This window comes from Bos indicus, chromosome 23 (assembly GCF_029378745.1).
Source record: "Bos indicus isolate NIAB-ARS_2022 breed Sahiwal x Tharparkar chromosome 23, NIAB-ARS_B.indTharparkar_mat_pri_1.0, whole genome shotgun sequence".
Lineage (NCBI taxonomy): Eukaryota > Metazoa > Chordata > Mammalia > Artiodactyla > Bovidae > Bos > Bos indicus.
In genome coordinates, this window is record NC_091782.1 from 18,118,933 (window position 1) to 18,134,175 (window position 15,243).

At 52.7% G+C, this 15,243-nt stretch overlaps 3 protein-coding genes across 6 annotated transcripts in view; 2 read left to right on the forward strand and 1 right to left on the reverse strand.

The window, feature by feature from the left end:
- Window positions 1–1,201, forward strand: part of PPP2R5D (protein phosphatase 2 regulatory subunit B'delta) — a 23,326-nt gene extending 22,125 nt beyond the window's left edge. The window contains exon 16 of the mRNA XM_019985511.2: window positions 8–1,201. Within this exon, the coding sequence (XP_019841070.1) occupies window positions 8–145 (138 nt within the window). The 3' untranslated portion in view covers window positions 146–1,201. The remainder of the gene's footprint in view (window positions 1–7) is intronic.
- On the reverse strand, window positions 1,090–3,055 carry MEA1 (male-enhanced antigen 1). Of its 3 annotated transcripts, none has more exons than XM_019985517.2 (4): window positions 2,922–3,055; window positions 1,976–2,255; window positions 1,788–1,890; window positions 1,090–1,477 (listed from the first exon to the last, which is right to left on the reverse strand). In XM_019985517.2, exons 2-4 carry the CDS (start codon window positions 2,243–2,245, stop codon window positions 1,326–1,328), a joined length of 525 nt encoding a protein of 174 aa, XP_019841076.1. In that variant the 5' UTR covers window positions 2,246–2,255; window positions 2,922–3,055; the 3' UTR covers window positions 1,090–1,325. The 3 variants fall into 3 exon arrangements, with proteins under 3 accessions (XP_019841076.1, XP_019841075.1, XP_019841078.1); XM_019985516.2 differs by lacking the exon at window positions 2,922–3,055 and adding an exon at window positions 2,743–2,862; XM_019985519.2 differs by lacking the exon at window positions 2,922–3,055 and adding an exon at window positions 2,633–2,738.
- KLHDC3 (kelch domain containing 3) lies at window positions 3,046–14,134 on the forward strand. 2 transcript variants are annotated; one of them, XM_019985515.2, is made up of 15 exons: window positions 3,046–3,203; window positions 5,395–5,607; window positions 5,814–5,990; window positions 6,143–6,258; window positions 6,442–6,513; window positions 6,622–6,835; window positions 6,916–7,002; window positions 7,151–7,259; window positions 7,400–7,473; window positions 11,682–11,829; window positions 11,965–12,031; window positions 12,109–12,213; window positions 12,495–12,569; window positions 12,654–12,771; window positions 13,214–14,134. In XM_019985515.2, the coding sequence occupies exons 2-15, from the start codon at window positions 5,454–5,456 to the stop codon at window positions 13,348–13,350; spliced, it is 1,653 nt and encodes a 550-aa protein (XP_019841074.2). In that variant the 5' UTR covers window positions 3,046–3,203; window positions 5,395–5,453; the 3' UTR covers window positions 13,351–14,134. The 2 variants fall into 2 exon arrangements, with proteins under 2 accessions (XP_019841074.2, XP_019841071.1); XM_019985512.2 differs by lacking the exons at window positions 11,682–11,829; window positions 11,965–12,031; window positions 12,109–12,213; ... (1 more) ...; window positions 12,654–12,771; window positions 13,214–14,134 and adding exons at window positions 7,598–7,676; window positions 8,812–9,445.
- Window positions 14,135–15,243: the final 1,109 nt, after the last annotated feature.

A 15,243-nucleotide genomic window follows, 5' to 3' on the forward strand; every position in this document is an offset into this window, starting at 1 on the left:
CACACAGATGCTGAAGGACATCAAGAAGGAGAAAGTGCTGCTCCGGCGGAAGTCCGAGCTGCCCCAGGACGTGTACACCATCAAGGCGCTGGAGGCGCACAAGCGGGCGGAAGAGTTCCTAACTGCCAGCCAGGAGGCCCTCTGACCTCCTCACCTCCCACAGCAGGGCAACGGCCCACTCGGCCCTGGGACACTGCCCCAGCCCTCCTCCACCCTCTGCTCCCCACTGGTTGACTTGGGGCAAGGCAGGGCCTCTCTGCTCTGGGGAGGGGGGGACGCGGCCCTGGAAGCAGGGGCACCCAGAGAGTGGCCCCTCTTCTCCCCCAAAGGTGTTCATGCCTCCCTGCGCCTAGTACAGACAGGCTGGGCACGGCGGTGCTCGGCGCTCTGAGAGTGACATGGGGATGCCTGGCCCCCTCCTGCTCCTCACCCCACAGCTACCTGAGGCTGCTCTGAGAAATACACACAGAAATTAATACGCTCCTCTCCCCCTCAGCCCCAGGTGCCCCCTCCTCGTCTCCCTCCCCTGCAAGTCTGTAGGGGGCAGCAGGAGAGGATTCTCACCAAAGTTCTGTCAAGCCCCACTGGCCCCTGGAGTGAATTAGCCGGTGGGGAGCCAACCCTCAATGACCCAAATAGGCCCCCAGACCCAGAGGCGTGCAGGCTGATGGGGCTGCATTATTTCCTCTTACCCCTTGCCTGACCAAGACAATGTGGGAGGGCAAAAGGAGAAAAGCATAGGCTCTGGACCACAGCTGATGAATAGAGGGCCCAAAGGGACCGAGAGAAGGGGATGAACAGACGCCGGACCCTATGCCCCCTCTCCGGTGAGCAGCAACCCTGGGATCACTGACATGGAAGGGACCACCCTGGGGCTGACTGCTTTCCTGTGCTGTTGGTCCCCAAAGCCAAGAAGAAGGAAGCAGGGAGCAGTGCTCCAAGCATGGCTCCCCCCAACACCTATTTATTTCCTTGTTTGTGTTGATGCTGGGCAGGTCCTCATTTGTCCCTTTCAGGTACCTTGGAGGGGTGAGGGGCTGGGGAGGGCCAGACCCAGGTTCCGAGGGCACAGGCAGTGCAGCTTTTGGCTGTGTACATAGGGTGCTTTATTCTCCACAGAGTGATACATGCTACGGTGGGTTGGGCTTGGGCCGATGTCCCCATATGTACAGAACTGAATAAAGTGGGTCTCTGAGAAGAAGTCTGATTTGCCTTGATGTGGAGGGGAGCTGGGGAGGATGGAGATGAATGTGACACCAGGATATGTTCAGTCCTGTGCTGGTTCTGGCCTGGAATGCAGGGAGTTAGGGCAGCTCTCAGGGTGGTCACTTCCAGGCAGGGGCGGCCTGCCGGGCTTGGAGGGCCTTCTGTACCACGTCTTCCCACTGGGCATCTGATAGCTCGCGAGCCCAGGCAGGAACCCCTGGTGCAGGCAGGCTTATACCAGCCATTGTCCTTTTCACCAGCTCTACATGTTCTGAAATCACAGGCAGAGACCAGTTAGTGGGTAGGAACGATGGGACCAGCTCCCCTCCCCATTCGTTGAATCAACTCAGAGATTCTGGACTAGTAAGGTCACTGAATCTGTCCAGTTATTCCTAAGGAAGCCTGCCCATCCTGGCAGTCTAAAAAGAATAGCATCTCACTTGGATTCTGAAGTCCGCAAAATCTTAGATTACAAACTATTCTTTTAGGAGCAGGATGTTCCTCTGGGACTTCCCTCTATTGGCATTAACCAGTCCCCTTCTTCCATAATTATACCAGAGTAAAAGAATGATCTCTTTTACCTGGGTCCATGGGAATAGAGCTGTGGTTGTTCAATGCTGTAGCTCCCTGCTCATCTTCGTCCTCACTTTCTACTGGTGGGTCCGGCAAATGAAGCCCCAGGGCCTGCAGAACCCAAGAAGACAGTTCAGGGTCAGTTCTTCAGGGACTCCTGCTCCACCTGCTCATGAACAATGCCTCCCCCACATACCTGGATCCGATCCTGGATATCAGCAACTACATCTTCTCCATCCCCCACTGGTGCCAGTTCCACCTCCTCTTGTTCAGGATCTTGGTTCAGAGGCTGGTAGGAGTAGCCAGCTGGTCCTGCCCCCGTTTCCTCTTGTTCTTCCTCTGGTTCCTCACTGCTCCAATCCCCAGTGCCTTCCGTGGGGCCCTGATGTGGCCCCAGTTCCTCAGTCTGATTGGGGAAGATACGTTCAGGACCCATGGTGTCGCCCCCTAGAACTACTGTTGCCATCGGGCAGGGGCTGCAAGAACAGGGAGGCAGGAGAACACGGGTCGGATGAAATTAAATCCACTTTCAGCCTCTCAACCAGCTCCTGGTGGTCTCCTGCTAAAGTCCACAAACATTTAAACGCCTCGAGTTTCCTGCACTTCATACCACCCAGCCTGTCCTGGCCCCTCACTTCTTAAAACCACTCATTCCTAATCGAGGCCCACCCGCCTTTCTCTGCCAATTCTTAAATAGCAGCCCAACCGGAGGCCATACCACCTCTCAAAAGACACCCCTTCGAGAACGCCCCCTCCCCCCAATTCACTTAGGAACTCCGGGTCGCCGAACAAGATACCTCGGACTAGGCATACCCGTCCCCTTCTCTCCCCTCCAAGGGCTTCCCCTCTGTACCGCCTGACAAACGCTCTTCGGGCCCCTGGGGCTCCCTTCAAATGGCCCGAGTTGCGGCGTTCCCCAACCTCCCCACCGATTCTCCGCAGTGGTGTTTCCGCGCGCCTTACCCGCTCAGAGCCCGCGACCCAACCCGCACCTTCACTTCCGGCGGGGCAGGACGTGCGGGTGGGGGCGGGTGCCCAGACCTCCAGCCCCGCCCCACGCTCGTGATTGACGGGAGCTTGGACGAAGAGCCCGCCCCTTGCCCCGCCTCCACCACCTTCTCCCAGACCCAGGACTACATTACCCAGTAAAGTCCGGGATCTTTGACACGTATCTGCGCACCACCTCCTCCGGCTCCTGCCCACTCTTCGGCAGCTCCAGGCCCACCGGAATCCCGTGGACTACAAGTCCCGGTACGCTTCGAGCACTCAGCTCGGACTGCACGTGCGCATCCAGCTGCCCGCCGGAAGGACACAGCCTGGCTGTGTTTATCTCGTTGGGGACGGAGTCGTCGGTTGGCGCGCAACGGGTTCTAGGCTGCAGGCAGCGCGAGGACCCGCGGCCCCGCCCCGGCCCGGCCTGGCAGGTAGCCCGGGGTGGGCTGAGGGACAAAGAAATTTGTAGGGGCTGGAGACGCCCCTGCCTAGCGCTGGGGTCTTGGGGGAGGGGCCAAGAAGCAGCTCACCTGCTGCGGTGGGGGCTGGGAGGGAGCTGGGGGATGATGGGAAAGGAAAGTGTTAATGGGGAGAGAAGGGCTCGGGGAGGGTGGTGAGGAACCCGTGGGGGACACCTGGTAGCTGGAGGAGGCCCTGAAGGAAATTGGGAAGAAGATCGGGTTATGAAGGGAACAGGGAGGCTGAGGATAATGGAAGAAAAGGGCGGGGGTGTCTGGCGTTGTGGGGGAGGGGAGGTTGGGATGACTGGAAGGCGACAGGGATAGCGTCATATACAGGGAGGAATATCTCAGGCAGAAAGGGGTCAGTGAATATTAGCCTTTTTCCCCCTTAATGGAAGAGCAAAAATGAAGGGCTGTCACGGTGGAGCTTGGAGTTGTGGGGGAAGGAAGAAAGGGGAAAAAAAATGCAAAGCTCTCAGGAGATCAAGAAGGGCCAGAAACTGGGAATGAAAATTGCACGAGAATAGGAAGGCGGGGGGCGGGGGGGCAGGTTCATGAGGAGATTGAAGATGCTTGAGAATGCGGCAGTGATGGAGGATGGGAGAGACCGGGAATAAGAGGAGCCTCTGAGACCCTGGGGGCTTGTTGTCCCTGAGCTTGAGTTGTTTTTTTGGAGGAGAAGCCATGGGGTTTTTCCTCCACCTTTGCACGGAATTGCTTCTCTCTTGCCTTCTGAATGCTCTACCTTGATCTAGCTGAAGGGGAAGGTGGAGTCTATGAGGGAAGATGAAGGTCTCCCATTCTTAAGCCCGTCAACCTCCTTCCTATCTGTCCCCATAAGCTCAGATCCAAGAGCTTTTGGATTGAGGACAGAGTAATGAAGTGAGAGTGGTTTCCTGCTGGGGCTATTTCAGGTTTGGCAGAGTAGCTATTTAAAGCGTGGGGTTGGGGGTTGAGGGAGGTTGGGTAGGGGTGGAGGACTGGCAAGCCAGCTGAAGCCCATATGTCTTTCTTACGAGGGCTGGCCATACTTGAGCTTTTTGTGTGCCTGAGGTTCTGCCTGGCACTTCCCTCTGCCAGGGCTTCTTGAACAGGGAGAGATGATCCACCCAAACCTATCAGGTGCCTGCCAGTGAAGGCAATAACAGCTATAGGAGACCTGCCTGATAGAGCCTTCAAATGTACCCATTATCACTAGGTTGGCGGGTTGTCTTTAAGAGACCATGACCTCTCGTGCCTGGGTCTTTTTCTTGTCCTGGCCAAGGGCATTTTTGCTTTCCTTTACCTTTCCACTGCACAATCCTACCCCTCTCCCCTTTCAGGGACCCGAGTAGGAGAAGAACTGCTGGAAAACAGCTTGTTCTCTATCACAATGGGCAGGTTGGGCAAATGGCAAGAGGAGAAAACGCCTCCTCCCCACCCCCACGCCTCAGTCCCCAGCAGACACATACCTTTCTGGCTTAAGTTCTTGGCAGGATACCAGGTACAGCTGTCAAAGGGACTCCTCGTGCCCGTGAGGGGCCCCAGGTGACCTCGATGACAACTGCTTAGCTTGACAAGCGCCCCCAAAGAGGGGCTAGCCATCCATGGAGGTCCCTGTCCTGGATCGATCCCACCCCATCCTGGATCGAGGGACCGTTCCACTCTAAAAGCCTAAAAGCTTTTCTGCGTGGAGGCACTCGTGCCAGCTTTCAATGGACAGTCTGGGGCTGGCTGGGCTATTAATAACTCTGAGTATTTTGAGATCCCTCTCCCCACCTCAGAGAGCACAGAGATTCTTAGAGAGGTGGCAGTAAGCAGAGCAGGGCCAGAGAGACGAGAACTCACTGACCTGGGAAGGGGGCTTAGAGCTTGGGCCAGGCCAGGGACAGGGTACAGCCTCCGTGGGGAGGGGCGACCATGCTGAGCCCTAGCTCAGCAGTCTGAGCTGTTAGGCAGGTCAGAGCGGCCCCACCCTTCGCTGTTGGAGAACACAGGGCCAGGGCTAGCTCCCTCACCTCAGCGGCTCCCCTGGGGCAGAGCCAGCCACCTGAGCTGCAGGGGGGTGGTGTGGGAGGGCCACCAGGGTGACACTTACAGGCAAGGGCTAGTCTGGGGCAGAGTCACGGTGAGCCAGGCAAAGGCCCCTCCTGAGGAGCCTGTGGCCCCAACTTGTGTGCAGGTAGCAGAGGCAGCAGGCCGTGCCGGGGGGGCATGTTGCTGTAACCAGAGGCCCAGGGGATGTTACGGTGGACAGTGCACCTGGAGGGCGGGCCCCGCAGGGTGAACCATGCTGCAGTGGCCGTGGGGCACCGGGTGTACTCCTTCGGGGGTTACTGCTCAGGTGAAGACTATGAGACTCTGCGTCAGATTGATGTGCACATTTTCAACGCAGGTAAGTGAATTCAGGGACTGTCCCTGGGTACCCACATCAGGGAGGGCAGTGGGCGGTGGGTGCCCACATCAGGGAGAGCGGTGGGTGGCTGAATGAGGTTTGATGGTGGTCCCTACGGCCAGAGGGTGGGGGAAACCAACGTGGTTGGGGAAAAGGTGTACGGCCTGAAGGGAGGTGCCCAGGGCTGAGCAGAGCTGTGCCCACAGTGTCCTTGCGTTGGACAAAGCTGCCCCCGGTGAGGCCCGCCGCCCGCGGGCAGGCTCCCGTGGTACCCTACATGCGGTATGGACACTCAACCGTCCTCATCGATGACACAGTCTTCCTTTGGGGCGGGCGGAATGACACCGAAGGGGCCTGCAATGTGCTCTATGCCTTTGATGTCAGTGAGTATGGGTCTCAGAGTGGCTGTGTTCTGCCAGATGGTGCCTCAGGGGGCCTGGGAAGGGTGTGTGCTGAGGGGGCTGGGAGTAAGGTGCCCTGGAGTCTAGGAGGGAGTGTCAGCTTGCTTACCGGGCCCGCCCTCTGCCCTCTTCAGATACTCACAAGTGGTCAACACCCCGAGTGTCAGGAACGGTTCCTGGGGCCCGGGATGGACATTCGGCTTGTGTCCTGGGCAAGACCATGTACATTTTTGGGGGCTACGAGCAGCTGGTAGGTTTGGAAGCAACCAGAGGTTTAGGGTGGGAATGAGGAGGAAGAAGGGGAATTGAAGGTGGTGGAATGGGAGGCTTTGGTTTGCTTGCAGGTTCTGAGGTGAGGGGCTTGGAGGGTTGGGGAGTGACCCCTGCCCCTCTCTTTTATTCTTTCCTTCACTTCTTTTCTCGTCCCTGTCAGGCCGACTGTTTTTCCAATGACATCCACAAGCTGGATACCAGCACCATGACATGGACCTTGATCTGTACAAAGGTCTGCCCATTTTCCTCTCTTCCAGACACCCATCCTCAATTTAAGAAACCATAGGGAGCTCAAACTGAAAGCTGACCCTCTCTCCGTGCCATCTTTGCTCCTGCCCAGGGCAACCCTGCACGCTGGAGGGACTTCCACTCGGCCACAATGCTGGGCAGTCACATGTATGTCTTTGGGGGCCGGGCTGACCGTTTTGGGCCATTCCATTCCAACAATGAGATTTACTGCAACCGCATCCGTGTCTTTGACACGAGGACTGAGGCCTGGCTGGACTGTCCACCCACCCCAGTGCTACCCGAGGGACGCCGGAGCCACTCAGCCTGTGAGTGTCTGTCAGGTCCTTGCTGAGTCCCTGTTCCCCCGCATTGTTCCCACACTATTGACACACCTCTCTCCTTCCAGTTGGCTACAATGGGGAGCTGTACATTTTTGGTGGCTATAACGCAAGGCTGAACCGGCACTTCCATGACCTCTGGAAGTTTAACCCTGGTAAAGAGCACTGCCTTTAATGGGGAGGGAACAGGGTGCCATGGAGGCGGGGTGTAAAAGAAAAGCATAATCCTGAGTAGGTGAGGGGTGCAGTGGAGAGGATATCTGGATGAGCAGGTACTGAACCTCCATTTAAACTTCTCTTCAGTGTCGTTTACCTGGAAGAAGATTGAACCGAAGGGGAAGGGGCCGTGTCCCCGCCGGCGCCAGTGCTGCTGTATTGTTGGGGACAAGATTGTCCTCTTTGGGGGCACCAGGTCAGGAGGAGAGAAGGGAGGGCCGGAGCCCTTGGGAGTCAAACGACTCCCACGGGAGAGAGTGGGAGTGCCTAATTTGAGCAAGAGAGTCTCGGGGGTAGCCTTTGCTCCGCTCGTCATTTCTCTGTTTGATCCTACAGTCCGTCTCCAGAGGAAGGCCTGGGAGATGAATTCGACCTCATAGATCATTCTGACTTACACATTTTGGACTTCAGTAAGTACACTTATTCCCAAAGTGCTTCTGCCATCAGGGTCCCTGTCTTTGGATGGTGATATCCAGGACGGGACCCTTTCCTTGGTTTTGACCATCTCCCTCTCCCGTAACTCCTCCTTTAAAGGCCCTAGTCTGAAGACTCTGTGCAAACTGGCTGTGATTCAGTACAACCTGGACCAGTCCTGTTTGCCCCATGACATCAGGTACAGTGAATGGTTGGAAGGGAGGGATTAGTTGAGGATGAGAGGGCAGCACAGGCATGACCTGATTGACTCAGTCTAAGTGTGGAGGAGAGAGAAGATTTTGTTCTGTAGTCTACTTGTGGAGAGGGTGCTGGAAGGAAATATAATAAAACTGTCAGCTGAATAAATGAGCGTGAAAAAAAAAAAAATCCAGTTTTCAAACCAAGCTCAGAAGCATCACTTCCTGAGACCTGAGCTTATACAATTATTTCTGTTAATGTGCTGAAAAAGTTTGATTAAATCTTAGAACTGAAGAGAAAAGACAAGTTTAGGAGTCTATGGATCACATTAATTCCAGAAATAAGGGCGGTTTTTTCTAGCCACTTCCCTTTTTCCCACTTCCCTTCCTAGTTCTGAATTCGTAGGTCTAAAATCAAGCACCAGAAGCTACTTTGTATATAATTGTACTCTTCTGGGTCATTTTGTGACACTTTCCTCTCCCTGTATCAGTTCAGTTTAATTCCTCTTGCTGAGGTTCTGTGTATTCAGTATTCAGTATTGATACTCAGGTGATAGAGGATACAAGGCTGAACAGGTGGGTCCCAGGTTGGCCCAGGATTCACACATGTCTCAAGTGCCTAATACCAAGTAGACTGCAGCCTTGGTATAAGGAGGTACTTGGTGAAATTTTGTAGAATGACCATTGTCAAAAAGAGAGGAACTGAATTTTAATATGGTGGGGGGGGGGGTCTTTAAGAGGATGGGAGTTGAGAACAAAACCTGGCATTCCTGGTGGGAGGAGGGGCTTCCTGGTTGGATCTGAGCAGAGGAGGAAAGGTAGGTTGGGAAGTTTCATTGAGATGTATACACAGATGGTTTTCTCCAGGTGTTGGGCATAAGACTATCGATATATAAACAAAAACAGGAAGTTCACAGGAGCTTGCAGGTGGATGAGTGGGTGGTGGTGGTGGATTTGGTGGTGCGTGGGACCTGATTGTTAAACCTAACAGGGCTGTAAGGAAGAGGTGGCTGTGGGTGGCTGAGCTTTAGAGAGTTGAAGGGACTGGTGTGTTCATTGCTCTGTTTGAGCAATTCTGGATTTGGGGGTGGAGGCTCCCCCTTCTCTCCTTTCTGCCTGTCAATTTTGGCCTTCCAGGTGGGAGCTGAATGCCATGACCACCAACAGCAATATCAGTCGCCCCATCGTCTCCTCCCATGGGTAGGAGGATGTCTCTGCCACCTTCCTTCCTGAGCCTGCTGTTGTCTTCACTGCCCTTGCCCATCTCTTCCCCCGCCTGCCCCTTTAGACCTTGGACTTGGTATACCTCCACTTGGAGTTGTTGGACTAGAGGTGTTTTCTGTGCTGTGAACTTAGTGGGGAGCTGTAGCAGGAAGGGCTAGGTCCCTTCCTCCTTGGGCCGAGGGCCCCTTCCCCTTGGTGCTCTGTCCCATTCACCTCCCTCCAACTGCTCCTGGGTTCTGCTCTGCCCCAGGTCAGCCACAGGCTGCTGGGAAGTGACGGGAATGGGAAGGAGGGAGAAGCAAGCAGTGTGTGAGCCTCAGGAGCTTCCCCTCCCCACTCCCTTTTCCACCTGTTCCCCTCTGCTTGAGCCATGGGCATTGATTGCGAGCTGAGAGGAGTTGCAGCTGTTGGCATGAAATCTCCTTCTCCCTGACCTGGGGAGGCGAGGACCAGCAGATAATCCCATCCTTCCTTGAGCTGTTGCTGTACCCTGACACTCTCAGCCAGCTCAAATTTTATACAAATGAATTAAAAGTCTCCAAACGTGTGATCTCTTTTTTGTGGAATACGACCGGGATGGCAGGAGTTTACAGTGGGGGCAGGGTGCTGAGGCTCTGGCTTCTCAGCCAAGAGCATTAGGAAACCAAATACCATCACGACCTGGCTGGAGTTTCTCCGGTGTGGAGTGCAGCGTCTTGCGACAAAAAGGTGGCGACGTTTGGTCGACGGGTCGCCCATGGAGGGTACCCCGGCCGCCCACCAGCAACCCGCTCGGCCCCGCCTGCGCTGCTGACGCCAAGCCTTCCGGAAGGGGCGGGGCGGGAGCCTGTGTGGCGGAAGTAACGCCATTAGTTTTCTATACACCGCTGAAGCCATGCCGAGAGCAAGCTCCTGTGGCGGCGCGGTTGCAGGGTCTCCCAGCGAGGCTCAGGATGGCGGAGAGGATGACGGGAGTCTGCGCAATGGTGAGGGCACGGTGCTGGGACAGGGGGAAGCGCTGAGGGCCGGGAGAGGGGCCCTGCGTCTGGTGCGGGCTCACCCCGAGACTGCCAAGTTGTCTGAAAGACGCAGACACCGGGAGCGCCCCCCAACGCCCTAGAAAGTGGGGAGTGAGAGGATACTGAGTTAGGACACCCTGAGCAGTTTTTTAAAGGGCAAAGAGGGTTTTTCGCAGGGAGAAAACTTATGTTCCAAAGCAGAGTCAGAAGGGCATTGATTATTGGGGAAGGCTTAGGTAAAGATTCAATAAATTTCGCCGACGTTATTGAACATCTCTTGTACGCAGGCACAGTAGATGCTGGAGATACAACAGTGAATAAAGCAGTCCAAAACTGCTCTCATGAAGCTTACTTTTTGGGGGTTAAAAAAAAAAAAAGTCACGGAGACCTAAGGAATTGCATATTTTTAAAGGATAAGTTTTATGGTATGTAAATTATACTACAGTTTTGAGAAAGGTGATAAGAGCTTTGAAGAGAAAACGGGAAGGGTTATGGTGTTAAGTAATCACAGAAGGCCTCACTGGATAGGTGGCATTTGAGAAACCCTGCGAAGGAGGTAAGGGAGCAAGCAATACAGCTGGTGTAAGTGTTACAGGCAGAGGCAAAGTCAGGTGCAGAGGAACTGAGATGGGAATATACCTGTTTGCTTAGGAACTGCTTGGAGGCCAGTTGACTGGAGAGGAGTAGGAAAGAGATAGTAGAAGAGATCAGAGACAAAATGGAATAGGTCACATGGGATCTTCATGCTATTACAAACCCAAAGCTTTTACTCTTGAGTAAGATGGAAGCCATTGGGGAGTACGGAGTCTGGAGTAAGTGATCTAAAAAATATGTATGTGGAAATGAGGTGGGAGTGTTAAGATTAATTTGTTTCTTTTTTTTTTGGAAAGAGAAAACTTTTATTATTTAAAGAAGTTAAAGTGAAAACTTCACGTCTCTAGTAGTTTCCTTCCTTTTTTAAAAAACAGTTTTTATTGGAGTATAGTTGATTTGCAATACTGTGTTTTAGGGGTGTAGCAGAGTGAATCAGTTATACCTATATCCACTTTTTTGGATTCTTTTCTGTGTGGGTCATTACAGAGTATTGACAAGAGTTCCCCTGTGCTGTACAGTTGGTCCTTACTAGTTATCTCTTTTCTGTATAATAGTGTGGATATGTCAATCCCAGTCTGCCAATTTACCGCCATCCCAGATTTGCCTTTTAGGCATCTCTCCCATGTTCAGTGAACATAAACTTGGGCAAACTCCGAGAAACAGACAGACAGGCCTGGCATGCTGCAACCCATGGGGTTGTAAAGAGTCAGACGTGACTTAGCGGCTGAACACCAACAACTGAGGCTGAACTTGAGAGAGAGCTTTGAAAGCAGTGAGACTGGTGGTTGGGCGAGCGGTAAGGAGGCTAGAGCACTGAGGTGAGATGCTGAGCGTACACTGAACCAGAATACGGGTAGCTGAGCCACGAACAGAGACAGAGGTCTCTGTGGGAAAACCTGTGAAAGAGAAATTTAAAAGAGAAGGGGAAAACAAAGAGACTGTGGGTTAGTCCATCTCCAGCCTTACATGTACACCTTCCTTAGCAAGGTGAGGCCCCAGATAGCTGGAATAGTTGGGGCATTAGGTGTCAGTGGAGCACTGTTACAACCTGTGTTGCTTGGAGCCTGCAGCGATCGGTCTGAAGGGGATATTGGAAAGGGTCACTTACCTAAGGAAAGAGCATGGGGCGATGTCTCTGCAGCAGTGGCAGATGCTGAGCTGAGTTGCAGTCCCCCCACCCTCCTTTCACAGACACGTCTCACATGTCATTTGAGGAGCTGTTGGAATTGCAAAGCCAAGTGGGGACTAAAGCCTACAAACAACTGGTAACAGGAAGCAGCACTAAGAAGCAGAGTTCTAGACCACCTGTCCAAAAAGGATGTGTCGCAGATAAGCACAGGTGAGGAGCAAGGCCTTTCCCGGGAATTGGGGGGAAAGACACCTACTTGAGTAGGTGTCTGCTTTCTTGGGTGGCAGGTGGGAGGCCTTTAACGAGACTGGAGTTCCCTTGACCTGCCCTTCACTTTCTCCGTAGGCCTCTGGAAATGTCAGCCAAGGTCCGGGTGCCATTTTTGCGTCAGGTTGTCCCCATCAGTAAGAAGGTGAGGCGGAGGCAGTGAGCATTTTCTCAGGGAAAGGAGACGTAACAGTTCTCTTACATTCTCTGTTCTCTCCAAAGGTAGCCCGGGACCCCCGCTTTGATGATCTGTCAGGGGAGTATAATCCTGAGGTGTTCGATAAAACGTATCAATTCCTAGATGACATCCGAGCCAGAGAGAAAGAGGTGAGTAGCGTGAGGCGGTTTGTGCGGATTCCAGGAGGGACTGGAGCACAGGTTAGAGAGGCAGAGGGGAGCAGGGTGAATCAGTTTGCTAGTTGTGTAATCATTGGCAAGATACTTAACCTCTTTTCAATTCAGTTCCCTTATCACAAAAAGCTAATAGTTCCCATTTCATAGTGTTAATGTGAGTTAACATATGTGAACCTCTTAGAATGATGCTTGGCACAGAGTTTCAGCTAACATTTACAGACTGCTAACCATCATACTCATTTTCCAATGTGGAGCTGGTGAAAAAGCAGCTGAAGAAGCACCGTTCAGGGGAGGAGCATGAGAAACTACAGCACCTGCTTCAGCGAATGGTGAGCAGGTCAGAGTATGGGGTGGGAGGTGATTCACAGTCCCTGCTGTTCACCTGTCTCACCCCTCTCATCTCGGCTCCTCAGGAGCAGCAAGAAATGGCCCAGAAGGAACGAAAGCGGCAGCAGGAGCTGCGCCTGGCCCTGAAGCAGGAGCGGCGGGCTCAGGCCCAGCAGGGCCACCGGCCATACTTCCTGAAGAAATGTGAGTGGGGCACAGCTACGACCTGCGAGTCACAGGGACAGAGATTGGGTGGCCATAGTGACTGGATGCTGTACTGGGGGTCCTGGAGCTCCTAAGGGAGGCTTGAAGGCTGGATCCCATGGTAATTTAGAGGAAAGTAGAAATAGTAGTAGTAGGGAGTCGTTTGTAACCATTCTCATATCCCTAATGAGACTGTGGGCAGGGAGTGTCACTTATCTTTGCCACGCCCCTTCATATGTTGGGTTGGGCACAGAGAAGGAGCTCATAGTTCGTTGAATTGAGAAAGAGTGGAGTTGCGGAAGTCATCTTGCTTTTAGACACCAGTGAACCCCTGACGAGTCACATATCCCTGCGTAGTGGTTGAGAGTTACTGACCTGGGGCAAGGGGAGGCAGGGAGACTTTGTTCTCTGTTTACTGACTTTCTTTCTCCTTGTCCTCTAGCTGAGCAGCGCCAGTTGGTCCTGGCTGAGAAGTTTAAGGAGCTGAAACGAAGCAAGAAGCTAGAGAGCTTCTTGAGTCGAAAGAGGCGCCGAAATGCAGGCAAGGACAGACGACATCTCCCTTTGAGCAAAGAGTAGTAAGGAACCGTGCTCAGCTCTGCTGCTGCCCCAGTGAGAAGTGCATCTGTGGGGACACTTTTGGGCTTGGCCTGTTCTGGTTCTTTCCCATTCAACGGTGAGGGTCACAGCTGCCTTGGAACTTGACTGGCTCAGAGATGACTCGAAGCCTTTTGGACGGCCTGAGGGCTGAAAAGGAAGAGCAGCTGAGCCTTCTGCCATGCCACACTTCGTCTGCTTGGATCTGGGTCATTGTCCTCATGTCCTCCCATCCTTGCCTTAGTGATTCTGATACAGAAGGAAAAGGACCTTGAGGCTGGTTGAAGGCCAGAGTCTGAGTGGCTCCCAGGACTGCGACTTTATGCAGGAGCAGTTCATAAACACTCCTGTCTCTCATCTTTTTATCCTGCTGCTTTTGTAGGTGGCCTAGAACTACTGTTTCAGGGGCCACATGTGGGTAGGCAGTAAACCTAAGCCTCCTACAAAGTGGGAACTCAGATCAGAGCCCTTCCTCCTTCAGCCCAACAGATGACACCCTCATTCAAAGCAGGACCCAGTCCCACAACTCATCTTCTTAGCTTTGGTTTTGGATACAAAGGGAGGTAGGAGGCGGGGACAGAAAGTGTCCCTGGTGATAGGTAAGCGCAGCTGGCTCTCAGTACTGTTTGGGTGGAGAATTCATACTGCTTGTGGACTGGAATATCTTCACGCTACAATTCAGTTTAAAGTGGTTTCTGGTTGGGAGTGCTTCCAGGTATACCTGGCAGAAGCAAATGCATTCCTCTCTTAAAAAAATATTCACTTATTTTGGTTGTGCTGGGTCTTGGTTGTGGTTCACAGGATCTTTGTTTCAGCGTGCGGATTCTTAGTTGCAATATGCAGAATCTAGTTTCCTGGGCAGCTTGAACTAGGGAGAGTGGAGTCTTAGCCCCTGGATCACCAGGGAATTCCCAAAATGCATTTCTTTCTTGAGGATTGTACTTTAAACCCAGACTTCAAGGAATTCCTTCAGATAAAATTTCAAGGAATATGAGCTTACACTGAAAACAAGGCACAAAAGGAAAAAAAAAACGCATAAACAAGTCATTAGGAACAACAGGCAACAGAATCAGACCAGCAAAGTCTGAGATGTTGGAAATGTAAAATACAAAAATATAAAATGTCTTATTTATGTTTAAAGAACGGTGACTGATGAAAAAGTATCAAAAAGGACAGAATTGGTTTGATTAAAATTTTTTGTTTAATGAAAAATACACTGACATTGGAAACTTCAGCAGAGGAGGCACACCTAGAAAGGAAGATGAAATGCAAGTAGATGTGAAGAAACTACACAGATGGAGCCCAGGGACAGAGAAATGGAAACTAAGGAAAAGACGTTACAGAAGTTGGAGGATGGAATGAGGAGATGTGACACAAATCGAGTTCCGGAAGGAGAGGGTAATTGTCTATAGTTGATAATCTATAAATCCTAAGAATCAGGAAGATGGGTTAATCACAGACAGGGGACGTTGGGAACCTAGATAAATCACAGCAACACAGGACATGGGAGGGACTGACATCTAAGCAGCAGCGTTAGGAACTTTCTGATGGTCCAGTGTTTAGGGACAGAGCGACTCCAATTCCAGGGACACGGGTTCCATCCCTGGTCTGGGAACTAGGATCCCTTGTGCTGCTGGGGGGGGCAAAAAATAATAGCAAAAGGCAGCCTGAAAGGAAGAGGTGGAGTTAGAGACTAAGACTTACTGCTTGATGCCTCCTGGTTGGGGGGAGATGATGTAGTTCGGAGGGAAGAAATGCATAAAACGTGCTTCTCTGGTGGTGGTTAGATGAAGGCTGTAGCTACCAGGATGGTTGGCCTGGCCCAGAGAGTGAGGGAGCACTGCAGAGTCCCAGTTGTCACATGAATAAATCCTA

What these genes read in the sequence shown, in the direction of transcription:
- KLHDC3 (XM_019985515.2), top strand. Translation starts at nt 5,454, where the DNA reads ATGTTACGGTGGACAGTGCACCTGGAGGGCGGGCCCCGCAGGGTGAAC. An exon ending in GGACCTTGATCTGTACAAAG is followed by an intron (nt 6,514 to 6,621) that starts GTCTGCCCATTT and finishes GCTCCTGCCCAG; the next exon opens with GGCAACCCTGCACGCTGGAG. An exon ending in GTCCTCTTTGGGGGCACCAG is followed by an intron (nt 7,260 to 7,399) that starts GTCAGGAGGAGA and finishes TTGATCCTACAG; the next exon opens with TCCGTCTCCAGAGGAAGGCC.
- MEA1 (XM_019985517.2), bottom strand. Translation starts at nt 2,245, where the DNA reads ATGGCAACAGTAGTTCTAGGGGGCGACACCATGGGTCCTGAACGTATC. An exon ending in ATATCCAGGATCGGATCCAG is followed by an intron (nt 1,891 to 1,975) that starts GTATGTGGGGGA and finishes TGGGTTCTGCAG; the next exon opens with GCCCTGGGGCTTCATTTGCC. An exon ending in CTCTATTCCCATGGACCCAG is followed by an intron (nt 1,478 to 1,787) that starts GTAAAAGAGATC and finishes CTGTGATTTCAG; the next exon opens with AACATGTAGAGCTGGTGAAA.